A 13,968-nucleotide genomic window follows, 5' to 3' on the forward strand; every position below is an offset into this window, starting at 1 on the left:
CATGGACGGTATATCCACAGGGTCACAAAGAGCTGGACATGACTGAAAGACTTTCACTTTACTTCTTTCCCAGCTGAGCCACAAGGGAAGCCCAAGAACACTGAAGTGGGGAGCCTATCCCTTCCCCAGAAGAGATTCCTGACCCAGGAATTACTCCAGCATCTCCTGCATAGCAGGCACATTCTTTACCACCTGAGCTACCAGAGAAGTCTACCACAAAACCAACATGGAGGCCTCTTGGATAAATTGGTTTTTTTCTGGTGGAGTGTCCCTGTGAAACTGGATCCATGGATAAACTGGATTATCTAAAATGAGGTCATATAAATGGCTTGACCCACCCTTACACAATCACTGTGCTGATGGGGTAACAAGCAGGGACCCTTGCCATTTCCCCCATCTCTCTATAAATAGAGATGTTTCAGCCCCAGACACACACTGATAGCCAGTCATCGACTTGAGGATGCTGAGGGCAAGAGGGCTCAAAGGAGGTAAGTGATGAGTGAGAACGTCTAAGGAGAAGGTTTGGGAAGCAATACAGAAGGAGGTGGTGGGTTTCGGAAGGCGGGTTTTCTACTCACCTTGCATCAGCTCAAAGAGCTTTTGAAAGCAGTGGATCTCCCTTAAACTCCGTATTAACTATGGTTGACTGCTGAGCTCTCTGTGAGGGGGGAAGAACGGACTTGAAACATGTAAAAGGAACTTTGGAAATATAACCGAACACGGATCCTTCGCTTGCATAAAAGACATTTTAATTAAGAGGGCTTTCAGGCTCCCCTTTCCTACCTCCATCTGATTTATAGGTTTATAAATCACACTGGTTTATAGGTTTATAAATCACCCTGATTTATAGGGTGTTGCCACCCTCCATGCGGTGGTGTGGTGTGCTGCATTTATTCCACAAGGCTTTCTGAACCTTGGCTCCCTGGACTAAGCAGAGATGTTCATCTGTGTTCATTTGTGTTACCCCACACACAAAAACCTCTCGGATCTACAGAGGAGAACGATATTGTCCCAATTTCCATTTCAGAAAACCAACCCCAGACTTTTGTCCTTTTAGAAATCCGAATCCAAAAATGGGCAGCATGGACTCCTACGAGCAGGTCCAAAAGGGACCCCTGAAGCTCAAAGGAGTCACAGAGCTTGACGTGACCAAGCGAAAGAAGAAAAGGGACATAGACAAGGCAAAACTCCTGGAAACGATGGGCAAAATCCAGAAGAACCAGGAGGAGGAGCTGAGGCGCCACGTCAATAAGCGGACCCCAGCCCAGGTGGCCTTTGAGAAGGTGCAGGAGAAGTGACAAATGGAGAGGATCCTGAAGAAAGCATCCAAAACCCACAAGCAGAGAGTGCAGGACTTCAAAAGACACCTGGACACGCTCACTGAGCACTATGAGATTCCTAAAGTCAGCTGGACCAGGTAGCCACCCCACCCAGGAGATGGAGTATTGTCCAGGGGAAGCAGGAAGCAGAGTTGCAGTCATCTCTGAAGCCTTTGGAAACATTCTTTTACACACATCCTTTTGAGCCTTCTGCTGAGCCCATGCTTATCAAAGTAATGGGTCCTTATTCCAGAACCACAATAAAGAGAGACGGCCCATTAACTCTAAATTAAAAAAAAAAAAATAGTGCAACATCCATGTCCAATGGTTCATGCAGCCTCCAGACCTGTGTGTTCACCAGGAGACCCACATGGGCAAGAAGCCCTACAGCAGTGATCTCTGCCCCAATAAGTTCCCCCACGAGTCTATGCTGCATGCTCACCAGAGGACCCACACCCAAGAGAAGCCTTTCTGCTGTGAGCACTGTGAAAAGCATTCAACCACAGTGGGAACCTCAGTGGTCACACTCTGGGCTCGAGCCCTACATGTGCCCCGAGTGTCACTGGCCTTCTGCTCCCTGGGGTGTCTCAAATCCCACCAGGAAACCCATTCGGAACCACTGGCCCAGGAATCTGCCCTCAGGTCCACGTCCTTTCTGCTCCAAGAAGGAAATTCACAATGATTTGTCACTTCTGTAACACAAAGGGTGGATGACACATGAAGAGCTTCGGAGGATATTGGGTCCAGGGGGTTAAATTTACATGAATGTAGAGGATTTTGAGTGATAGCTTATTTTTCCCTTTGGATTTTGTTTTCTACTTTAGTGTAGCCTGTTTCAATCAGTTTTTGCTTTCTTTTGTTATTCTTCTACTGAAAGCATGTCTCATTAGTTATCAGTACTTCATCATGAAACTGAGCCTACTGTTGACTGCCTTCATGTTAGGCCGGACTTCACTGTAAAACTGCATGTCCCTGGCACAGAGGCCAGGCTCTCCAGTGGAATTTAAATTTCAAATAAACACATTTCTGTCAACGAGTGTCTCCGTAGTTTCTAAGACTTTTCTACAGGGAATAGGTGGTGGCCGTGGTTTTGCCTACATGGCTGTTATTATGCTGAGATAGGTTCACTCGTTCCATACTTGTTCGGGGATTTCTTCCCGAGGTGTTTCGAAAAAGGAAGGCTTCCGAAAGAGATAGGTGTCATTCCTTTTTCCTATTGGTGTACAACTTCTTCTCTTCAAAAAGGCTTCTTAGACATCGGGTGTTCTCACACCTTAGCTCATCAGCTGATTTTAGAAAAGCCTTTGAAGACTTATCTCACATGAACAGAAAAGACGAGAGGAGTCAAACCGATCTGGCTCCCACCATCATGTCTCTGACTCCGTCAAACCCTCCAGGCAGTGAGACCAAAAATTCACGAGATCATTAAAACCAGTCCGTTCACCGCAAAATGCAATCCCCGAAGTCCAAAATCAATGAAATCCAAAAGGAAACCGAGGGATTTCCCGCGCGGCCCAGCGGGTGAGACTCAGCGCTCCCGCGGCAGGCGGCGTGGTGTCCTTCCGCCGTCTGGGAACTGAGACCGCACCTGCCTCCCTGCTTGGCCAAAAACAGAACAACAACAAAAATACACAGAACCTGTCGCTAAATCACTATGGAGGCCTCTTTAGTAAATCGTGGTTTCTCCTGAGCGAGTTTCCATGGGCAATCGAATCCCTGTGGTTAAGTAAAGAGGGATTATCTAGAACGTTTCGCCCCGCCCTCACCGAATCCATGCGCCGATCGGGTAACAGGCCGAGAGGGCCGGCGTTTCTCCAGCGCGAAAGAGAGACGTGTCTCCGCCAGCCGAGTTGGAGAGCGAGTCCCCAACTGAGGAGGACCGAGGCGAGAAGGCTTCAAAGAGGTAATTGATGGGAGTGTCTAAAGAGAACGCTAGAGAGTCAGGGCCCATGGAAGTGGGTTTCAGTAAGTCCTGGCTTTCTGTTCCCCTTGCATTCGCTCAGAGACCGTGTGAAATCCACCGATCTGCCTCCGGCCACACGTAAACCGTGGTTCATTTGTGGAATCTTCTGTGAGATGAGATTGTTTCCACACTCCATGGTGTCGTGTGGGGTGGATCATTTTTTCAACAAGGGCTTTTAAGCACCGCCCTGTGGACAGTTGTGACCACACAGTTTCTTGTACTATAAGATGGATGGCGGAGGAGTAAGAGAATGGATTCTTGTCCCTGGTGTGAAATTCTGAGGGGGGAATACTGCCCAGTATTGGGATGAGGGATGGTAGGGTGGATGAAAAAAAAACTAATTGGCTGCATTCTTTTTTCTTTTTTGCCCACTATTTCTGAATAGTGAATCTATTCCTGAGGAAAAGCAAGAGGAAATTCCTTTCGATCGGGGTCAGTTGGGCACCGACTTCTAGAAGCATTTGCCCAGAGTCCTACTGAAAAGCTCTACAGTCGGTATGGCTGAGAACCAGACAAGGGGTCGTGGCCCCGTCGCGGACAGCCCCGGAGCAGAGTCGCCGGCGTCTGCGCCAGGCCAAGACACCCGAAGGGAAAACCGCGACTCCGACCTGGAAGAGTTGCGCGTCCGCTTCAGAACGTTTATCAGCTCGGACGAATCCGACCCCATCAAGGCTCTGAGGAGGCTCCGTGAACTCTGCGGGCTGTGGCTGAGGCCGGATCTTCACACCAAGGAGGAGATGGTGGACAGGCTGGTGCTGGAGCAGTTCGTGATGTGCGTGCCGCCTGAGATCCAGGTCTTAGTCAAAAGTAGTGGTGCCGAGACTTGTAAGGATCTGGAGGAGGTGCTGAGAAAGAAGCAGAAACTGACGAAATGGGTGAGTAGGACCCTAGTGACCCTGTGAGACAGGGAACGGTGGGATGAGGGGCTGGGAGCTGGGAGATGAAGCAGAAGGATCAGAGGGCTTGGCTCTAAATCAGGGATTCCCAGAGGGGTGAGCACTTGCCTGTGGCATCACTGGAGATGTTTCTGTTGATCCTCACTTGGAGGGTGTTGGTCTTTCAAATGTCATTCCCAGGAGGTGGGCTCCTAGGGTGGGATTCACAATGAATACCTTTTTGGATCTTGTGAAGGGAGACTCATCGTATTTGAATTTTTCCTCACAGGCTGTAGTGTGTGTCCAAGGCGAGGATGTTTTGATGCCCGTCTCGAGTGTTGAGATGTTAGGATCTGAGGTCAGTGAGGGGCACAGTGAGGGAGACCGAGCCAGGGAGCCCCAGCCTACAGTCAGTGTCGTCCCTCCAGACAAGGGCCAGCAGGAAAGCCAAGACGGGCAGCATCTGCCAGGAGCCAAGGACCTGTCGAGGGGGCAGGTGAGTGTGATGTCCTGACCTCCAGTCTGGGAGCAGGTAGAAGGGGGTCGGGTGGGGGTGGCTGCGGAAGTAATTGGGAGAACTGGGCAAAGGACAGGAATGGACCCTCTGCCTCCAGGAATTCCCATGGATGCATTCCATTCCCGGCATTTTCCAGCCAGTGTGAGAATGAAGACAATCCATCTTTCATAGTCCTTCACCATGAAAGCTTGTGGCCCTAAGCATGAGGGCAGAGGAGTTCTGTTTCCACAGGATGGTGCTGGGTCAGTTCATCAGGCATAAGTGCACTCACAGCGGTTTCACCCATGATGGATTTCATCAGAGGCACTTAATATTGGGGGATATTGTAAACACCTTGAATTGCATAACAAGTTCCCCGTTGGAGTCATTTTCCCCGTCAGATTTTGGAGTATATCTGGAGAGAGTGGATTTTTTTGAAATGTGAATCGGGGGGAGGAGATGCTACTGATTTCTCATGAATAGAGCTATATAGTATAGAACAGAGCTATATAGTATAACAGCTATACTGCTTATCATCTTATTATGCCCCAGGCCACCTTCCATGACAAAGACAAATCCAGGCAAGGTATCAAGAAGTGGTGAAGTCAGGAGCCCTAGAGCCAGAATCCTCTGCTTTCAGATCCAGGGCCTGGAGACTGTGAGATGAGGTGGAGAGATAGGTGCAAAGATAATTGGCAGTGCCAGCTGTGAAGTCTGGACTTTTGCCAGAGGTGGTCAGTATAGATCAAGGACAGACATGGGAATCAGAAGAGGATTGTCAATCAGGGTGATGGGAAGCAGTCAGGGCATATCTCCCAAACTGATATTCAGAAAGCTGGAGTGTGAGATCAGGGTACGAGGTGGGTGGGGAAAGAGGAGACAGAGCTTGCCGTGGGCTAAGGCAGTGGGATTGACTCTGCTTGGTTGCCCTTTGTCAGGGCCAGAAAGCTCTCCCGCCAGAGACCATTCCTGAAAGAGGTGAACTGGAGGGTCAGACGCCCTCCAAGGAGTACTTGGTGAAGGACCTGCTGGAAGACACAGGAGTGACAAGAACCCTTTCGTCTCAAGAGCCTGAACTTCTGCAGGATCGTGGTGAGTATTAAAAACTTGGAGACTACAGGAAGTACTGCCTGCCTCCACTGATGTCCAGGAAGGGATACCCAGGATTTCCATCCCTTGGTGTTGTGGCATAGGAGTTGGGTCTTCAATGCCAACCTTCTCCATCGTCAACGTTCCAGAGTGTTTCATCAGCTAGACTCTTAGGTAGTTTCGATGCTGGGAAGACTGTAGCCAAGATTAGGGATGGTTCCAATAAGACTGGCACCATGGAAAATGCTCCTTGATAAATATGTTGCTGAGTCTCTTCTTTCAGAAGATTCTGGGAGGGCAGGGAGAGAGGGGAGAGTCCCTAGGAAGGAAGTGATACTTCAAATGTGGCCCTTGAACCCTTTCCTCTTGTGTTCCAGAGAGAGATGTTTCCACTCCAAGTGGATCCAGACGAGGCCCTCTGAAGAATCACAGACGTAACAAAAGGAAGCGGGAGAGCAGTCCCACTTGCCAAGACGTGGGTCAAGAAGCAGCCACGTGTTTGGACCAAGGAGAGTTCTCAGGACAGCTTGGGTCCCATTCTATTCGTTCATCTGGCACCGTTGGACCCACCAGTCTTCCTGAGGGAGCAGAAACCCCGGGACGGGCACCCTCTGAATGCAAGGTGTGCAAAAAGAGCTTTCCTTGTCAATCTCAGCTTACCTTGCACCAGAGGACACACACAGGAGAGAGGCCCTTTCAATGCGACATCTGTGCCAGAGGGTTCATACAGCCTTCAGACCTGCGGGTTCACCAGCGGATCCACACTGGCGAGAAGCCCTACAGCTGTGATGTCTGCCTCAGGAAGTTCGCCCACAACTCCACGCTGCGCACTCACAAGAGGACCCACACCCAGGAGAAGCCTTTCCGCTGTGAGCAGTGTGACAGAGCTTTTTGCCACCGAGGGAACCTCAATGATCACCGACGCACCCACTCTGGGCTCAAGCCCTACGTGTGCCCCGAGTGTCACACAGCCTTCCGTCAGCTGGGGACTTTCAAACGCCACCGGAAAATCCATTCCAGATGACTGGCTCAGGACCCTGCCCTCAGGTCCAGGTCTTTTCTGTTTTAATGAGAAAATTGAGAATGATTTGTCACCTGTGTGATACAAAGTGTGGAAACAGGGGAAGGGCATAGGAGGATCGTGGAACCCAGGGTTCCCTCACGTGAATTAGGATATTTGAGTGAATTAGGATATTTGGGTTATGACTTATTTTTCCCTTTGGATTTTGTTTTCTACATTGCTATAGACTATAGTTTTCATTTTCATTTGTGTATTTTCAGTTGGAGGAGAATTGCCTTACGATGTTAGACTCTGCTTTTCTTACATGTTTTCGCTTTGTGCTTTTCTTGTTCTTCCAATGAAGCTGTGTCTCACTGGTTATCATTACCTCATCATCAGAGTGAGGCTACTGCTGATTGCCTACTTGTCAGGTGTGATTTCCTTGTAAAATGGATTCTCCTAGCAGGACAGCTGGAGAAGGCAATGGCACTCCACTCCAGTACTCTTGCCTGGAAAATCCCATGGATGGAGGAGCCTGGTGGGCTACAGTCCATGGGGTCGCTAAGACTCAGATACGACTGAGCGACTTCACTTTCACTTTTCACTTTCATGCATTGGAGAAGGAAATGGCAACCCACTCCAGTGTTCTTGCCTGGAGAATCCCAGTGATGGGGCAGCCTGGTGGGCTGCCATCTATGGGGCCTCACAGAGTCGGACACGACTGAAGCGACTTAGCAGCAGCAGCAGGATGGCTAGATTAAATACAGGTTCACCAGTGTAATTTAAATTTCAAATAAACAAACACATTTCTATCAAAGAGCTGTGTGTTTTCTCTTCTAAGACATTGCTACAGTAGGTGATAGCCATGGTTTTGTCTATGTGGCCATTATTATGTTGAGATATGTTCCCTTTGTACTAGTCTAGTTTGGATACTGCTTCCTTAGGTATTGAAAAAAAGAAGGCTTCTTAAATTGATAAGTGTCATTCTTTTCCCCTGCTGCTGCTACTGCTGCTAAGTTGCTCCAGTCATGTCTGACATTGTGAGACCCCATAGATGGCCGCTCACCAGGCTCGCCTGTCCCTGGGATTCTCCAGGCAAGAACACTGGAGTGGGTTGCCATTTCCTTCTCCAATGCATGAAAGGGAAAAGTGGGAGTGAGGTTGCTTGGTAGTGTCTGACTCTTAGCGACCCCATGGACTATAGCCCTCCAGGCTCCTCCATCCATGGGATTTTCCTGGCAAGAGCACTGGAGTGGGGTGCCATTGCCTTCTCCTCTTTTTCCCTACTGGTGTACAACCTCTGGTTTCTTTGATGCCTCTCTGAAATGGTTTCTTACAGTTGATCTCATCAGCTGATTTTAGACAAAAGTCTTTGATGACTTATTTCATGAGAAAAGAAACAAGATTAGGTAACCCAATTTGATTACAACCATCGGATTACAATTATTGGACTGCTTCACAGTCTCCAAGCAGAGAGAAAAAATTCATTAGATCAGGACAATCAATCTGTTTCCCCAAGAAATGCCATCCATGAAGTCTAAAGTAAATAAAATATATTAGAGAAAGTTTACTGCCAAACCAATATGGTGGCCTCTTTAATGGTTAGTCCTGTTGGAGTCTCCACAGGAAATGGAATCTACCCAGATTATCCAAAGTGGTTCCTTCCATGCCCTTTATCCAATCACTGGGATGATGAGGTTATGGCCAGAAACCCCTGGAGTTTCACCCAAGTCTCTATAAATACAGACATTTCAGCTCCAGACACACTTTGAGAGCCAGTGCCTGACCTGAGGAGGCTGAAGGCAAGAGACCTGGAAGGGGTAAGTGATGAGTGGGCATGTCCAAGGAGGATGGCTAGAAATCAGGACACACGGGTGGGTTTCAGAAAGATGTTGCTTTCTGTTCATCTTACATTAGCTGGGAGACCTTGTGACAGGAGATCTTCCTCTAACCCCACGTTAACAATGGTTAATCCAGGTCTTCTGCCAGGGGAGAAAAATGTTTCCACACATGTTGCTGTGAGGTGGCTTGTTTTCTTCAGGGCTTTCTGAGCGGCACCCTATGGCCATTAAAAACTACATATATGTTTATTATTAGTTTTAAGTTTTTTAATTCCTTGATTTTGGCTGGGCTGGGTCTTCTTTGCTGTGAGGGCTTTCTCTAGTCGTAGCTAGTGGGGACTACTCTCTAGCTGAGGGGTATGGGCTTCTCATTGTGGTGGCTTCTCCCATGGCAGAGCTGGGAGTCTACAGCTCGGGTTCAGTAGTTGCCCCTCTCAGGCTCCAGAGATGTGGTGCACAGGCTTCGAGGCAGGCGGGGTCTTCCCATATCAGGGATCAAACCCATGTCCCCCTGCATTGGCAGGCAGATTCTTATCCACTGGACCACCAAGGAAGCCCTATGGTCATTTCTGACCAGACAGTTTTATGAAATATTGAATGAGTCGAGCAATGGTGTCCAATATATGGGATGTAGGGGAGACAGAAGGGTGGAAAAAAATGAAACCATTGTTTCTCTTTTTTTTTTTGTCTCCCTAGACTGCTCACCAGTGACTTTAATGCTGAGGAAAAGCAGAGGAAATCTATTTCCTTAGGCTTCAACTGGGCACCCACTTCTAGAAGCATTTGCTCAGAGTCCTACTGGAAATTTCCTCCATCAATATGGCTGAGGACCAGCCATTTCTTCAGGGTTGTGGACACATGACAGACAGCCCTGGGGCAGAGTCACCGGCATCCATGCCACCCCAAGACACACTCATGGAAGACTCAGACTGTGACCAGGAAACCTGGCACGTCCGGTTCAGAACATTTAGCAGCTCAGAGGAGTCCGATCCGTTTGAGGATCTGAGGAGACTCCGTGAACTCTGCTATCTGTGGCTGAGGCCGGATCTTCACACCAAGGAGCAGATGATGGACAGGCTGGTGCTGGAGCAGTTCATGATCTGCATGCCCCTGGAGTGCCAGGTCCTGCTCAAAGAAAGTGAAGTGCAGAGTTGCAAAGCCCTGGAGGACGTGCTGAGAAATAAGCAGAAACCCAAGAAGTGGGTGAGTAGGACCTTAGTGATGGGTGTGGGACGAGGAGACACGTGCAAGCTGCAGGGATCACAAGATAGGACCTGCGGGTTTGGCTCTGTATCAGTGGTTCCCAAACAGGAGAGAGAAGTTCACAGTTGGGCAATTTGGGAGATACTTTTGGCTGTCTCAACTTGAAGGATGTCGACCTTTTACACCAAACGTGAGCTTCTATTGTCAATGCCATTGGGTGCCTGAAAGCTACATTCCAGGTTTATAGAGACTGATCTTGATTGATTTCTCCCCTCACAGACCATAGTCTGCATACAAGGGCAGAAATATCCCGTGCGTGATCCCGACATTGAGATGACTGAAGCCAAGGCGGGTGACATGGATGATGAGAGAGACCCATGCGGGGAGCCCGAACCACCCTCAAGGGTCATACCTCCAGAAGATGGCCAGGAAGGAAGCCAAGAGCTGCAGAATCCGCCAGGAGCCATGAACCTATCTACGGAGCAGGTGAGAAAGTGGAAGCAGGTAGAAGAGACTCAGGTGGGTGTGGCTGCTGGAGGAATGGGGAGATTTGACAGAGGACAGGAATGGACCCATTGCTTCCAGGAATTCCCGTGGATGCATTCCGTTCCTAGGCATTTTTTCTAATCAGTGTGAGAATGAAGATAATCCATCTCTGTCCCTCTCCTATGAAAGCTTCTAGTCTTAGGAGTGGGAAGAAGGGAATCCTGTCTTCCTGACATGATGCTAGGTTCAATTTGCTGCAGGTAAATGCACTGACAGCTGATTTACCCATGGCCACTTTGCCCAAGGGCATGTCATATTTCAGAATATGATCATTCCTTGCAACTGAAGGAGTGACTCGAAATTGGACTCATTTTGCCCCCCAGTAGACATTGGGCTTCCCTGGTGGTTCATATGGTGAAGAATCTGCCAACAATGCAGGAGACCTGGGTTCGATGCCTGGGTCAGGAAGATCCCCAGGAGAAGGGAATGGCTACCCACTCTAGTGTTCTTGCCTGGAGAATCCCATGAACAGAGGAACCTGGCAGCTATAGTCCATGGGTTTGCAGAGAGTCAGACACGACTGAGCGACTAACACTTTCCCTTTCAGACATTGAAGAATGAATGGAAGACAGTTGATTTCTTCAAATAAGGTTGGGTATAGGCAGGGGATGCTATTGACTTGCATGGAGTAGAGACCAAGAATTGTGGTCGTCATCTTCCTATCTACTGCGTAACCACCATCGCAAAGATTCATCCAGGCAAAGTCTCCAACAGTGATGGAGTCAAGAGAGCTGGACCTAGAGTTCTTTACTTCCAGAGTCAAGGGCAGGCAGGAGTGGGTATGATTTGGAGAGACCTATGCATAGAGAAGTCAGAGTGCCAACTGTGATGTCCTGATTGGATTGCCAGATACAGTCTGTATAGATCCAGGACAGCCTTGAGTATCAGGAGATGATTATCAATCAGGGTGATGGGGTGGACAAGAAGAAGTCACGGCATATCCCCTAAAATGACATGAAGAAAGCTGGAGTCTTAGATCAAGATACGAGGAAGAATTGGAAACAGGAAACAGTTTTCCATGGACTAGGGTAAATGGCTTTGACTCTGCTTGTTTGTCCCTTGTCAGGACCAGAGAGCTCTCCCGCCAGAGACTGTTCCTGAAACAGGTGAGCTGGAGGGTCAGACGCCCAGGGAGAACTTGGAGAAGGACCTGCTGGAAGACAGGGGAGAGACAAAAACCCTTCAATCTCAAGAACCTGAACTTCTGAAGGGTCCTGGTGAGTATTCAAAACCGTGGAATTCAGCAGAGTTAGTGACTCCCTCCTATGGTGGCATGGGGCTGGGTAGCCAGCATCACCATGCTTGGATGGGTGGGTGGAGATCATTGTCCAGTGCCAACCTTCTCCATCATCAACGTTCCACTGTCCCACAGTCCAAGCTCTTAGCTTGGTTGCTTGATGGGAACTTCTCAGCCAACATCAGGTTTCCAGTGAGGCCAGCAGCACAGAAAATGTTCCTTGTTAAGTGTGGTGCTGAATTTCTTTCAGGGGATTCTGGGAGCATAGGGAGAGAGACGAATCCTCAAGAAGAAACTGATATTTAAAATGTGTCTCCTGAACCCTTTCTTCCTGTGTTCCAGAGGGAGACGTTTCCACTATGAGTGGATCCAGACGAGGTCCTGTAAAGAATCGCAGACATGTCAAAAGGAAACGGGAGAGCAGTCCCACTTGCCAAGATGTGGGTCAAGAAGCAGCCACGTGTTTGGACCCAGGAGAGTTCTCAGGACAGTGTGGGTCCCATTTGTTGGTGCATCTGACACCGTGGGACCCACCAGTCTTCCTGAGGGAGCAGAAACCCCCACGGGCACCCTCTGAATGCAGGGTGTGCAAAAGGAGCTTTCCTTATCAGTCTCAGCTTAGCCTGCACCAGAGGACACACACAGGAGAGAGGCCCTTTCAGTGCGACATCTGTGCCAAAGTGTTCATACAGCTTTCAGATCTGCGGGTTCACGAGCGGATCCACACTGGCGAGAAGCCCTACAGCTGTGATCTCTGCCTCAAGAAGTTCACCCAGGACTCCACGCTGTGCGCTCACAAGAGGACCCACACCCAGGAGAAGCCTTTCCGCTGTGAGCAGTGTGACAGAGCTTTCGGCCACCGAGGGAACCTCAGTGTTCACCGACGCACCCACTCTGGGCTCAAGCCCTACGTGTGCCCCGAGTGTCACAGTGCCTTCCGTCAGCTGGGGACTTTCAAACGCCACCGGAAAATCCATTCCAGATGACTGGCTCAGGACCCTGCCCTCAGGTCCAAGTGCCTTCTGCTCCGAGAAAGAAATTCGGGATTATTTGTCACTTATGTGAGACAATGAAAGGGTGACATGTGAAGAACTTACGATCATACTGGAACCCGATGGGGTTCCATTCACATGAATTAGGTGTGAATTCTTTCCCTTCAGAATTTGATTTCTACTTTAGTGTAGCCTGTGTTTTGGTGATAAGTTTTGGCTTTGTGTTGTTCTTCTTTCAGTGAATGCAGGTCTCATTAGTTTTCTTCTTTGTGAAACTGAGGTCACTGCTGATTGTCCCCCCATTAGGGAAGATTTCATCGTAAAATAGGATGCTCCTAGCAGAGTGTCTAGATGAAAAAGAGGATCACCAGTGAAATTTAAATTTCTAATAAACAAAGACATTTCTGTCGAATAAGTGTCCTGTGTATTTCCCCTTCAAAGATTTTTTTTTCTTTATTTTATTTTTTAACTTTACTATCTTGTATTGTTTTTGCCATGTATCAACATGAATCTGCCACAGGTATACACATGTTCCCCATCCTGAACCCTCCTCCCTCCTCCCTCCCTGTCCCATCCCTCTGGGTCGTCCCAGTGCACCAGCCCCAAGCATCCAGTATCGTGCATCGAACCTGGACTGGCGACTCGTTTCATACATGATATTATACATGTGTCAGTGCCATTCTCCCAAATCATCCCACCCTATCCCCAAAGTCTTTATATGGAGTAGATGATAGCAGCGGTTTGTTACATGCCATTATTATGTGGAATATCGACCCTCTGTAAGGCTTCCCCAGTAGCTCAGCGGTAAACAATCCACCTGCAGCCTAGAAGACCCAGGTTCGATCCCCTCATCAGGAAGATTCCCTGGAGAAGGGAATGGTAACCCACTCCAGTATTTTGCCTGGAGAATCCCATGGACAGGGGAGCCTGGCAGGCTGTGGTCTGTTGGGTTGCAAAGAGTCGGACATGACTGAAGCGACTGAGCATCCACTCGAGCATTTAAAGTAACTGTATTCTTTTGGAATTATGAACTGTTAGGTAATGTAATATTAATGCCCTTTTGAACACTGAGATTCTAGGGTGTCTGTGCTTGAAAAGATTCTTCAAGGTAGCATTCTTTCATCCCACCTGGCTCTCCTCCAGCAGAAATGAAGAGAGGTCATTTGGAGCAGAATGGAGAAAATGAAGTATTTCTTTTTAAAGAATCAGCGTTTTCTTCAATTAATTAGCCTGGGAATTTGTTGGGGGCGGCAAACTGAAGGATGATATTGTAATAGATATTGGGGTCTGGCTGCTCGCACTTAAAAGCCAATACAGAGGCCAGGTTGGGGGAAAGGAAAGTTAGCTTTATTTTCGATGCCAGCAACTGTTGAAAGTGAAAGTGAAGTTGCTCAGTCATGTCCAACC

General features: G+C 48.6%; 2 protein-coding genes and 2 pseudogenes across 3 annotated transcripts in view; all 4 read left to right on the top strand.

The window, feature by feature from the left end:
- Positions 1-6,850, top strand: part of LOC102395443 (zinc finger and SCAN domain-containing protein 5B-like) — a 23,701-nt gene extending 16,851 nt beyond the window's left edge. Inside the window, exon 6 of the mRNA XM_045163375.1 lies at positions 6,790-6,850. The gene's annotated coding sequence lies outside the window, so the exon portion shown is untranslated. The remainder of the gene's footprint in view (positions 1-6,789) is intronic.
- Positions 325-2,352, top strand: LOC123330325 (annotated as a pseudogene).
- LOC112580360 (zinc finger and SCAN domain-containing protein 5B-like) lies at positions 3,102-12,970 on the top strand. 2 transcript variants are annotated; one of them, XM_045163369.1, is made up of 6 exons: positions 3,102-3,222; positions 3,690-4,157; positions 4,447-4,653; positions 5,592-5,745; positions 6,120-6,789; positions 12,579-12,970. In XM_045163369.1, the coding sequence occupies exons 2-5, from the start codon at positions 3,780-3,782 to the stop codon at positions 6,764-6,766; spliced, it is 1,386 nt and encodes a 461-aa protein (XP_045019304.1). In that variant the 5' UTR covers positions 3,102-3,222; positions 3,690-3,779; the 3' UTR covers positions 6,767-6,789; positions 12,579-12,970. The 2 variants fall into 2 exon arrangements, with proteins under 2 accessions (XP_045019304.1, XP_044787673.2); XM_044931738.2 differs by having other exon boundaries at positions 3,108-3,222; positions 3,684-4,157.
- On the top strand, positions 9,123-12,970 carry LOC112577662 (annotated as a pseudogene).
- Positions 12,971-13,968: the final 998 nt, after the last annotated feature.

This window comes from Bubalus bubalis, chromosome 18 (assembly GCF_019923935.1).
Source record: "Bubalus bubalis isolate 160015118507 breed Murrah chromosome 18, NDDB_SH_1, whole genome shotgun sequence".
Classification (NCBI taxonomy): Eukaryota; Metazoa; Chordata; class Mammalia; order Artiodactyla; family Bovidae; genus Bubalus; species Bubalus bubalis.

Bases quoted from the DNA above. Each gene is read 5' to 3' on its own strand.
- LOC112580360 (XM_045163369.1), top strand. From the start codon at position 3,780: ATGGCTGAGAACCAGACAAGGGGTCGTGGCCCCGTCGCGGACAGCCCC. The intron at 4,158-4,446 runs GTGAGTAGGACC...TTTTCCTCACAG, and splicing joins AGCAGAAACTGACGAAATGG to GCTGTAGTGTGTGTCCAAGG. The intron at 4,654-5,591 runs GTGAGTGTGATG...GCCCTTTGTCAG, and splicing joins AGGACCTGTCGAGGGGGCAG to GGCCAGAAAGCTCTCCCGCC.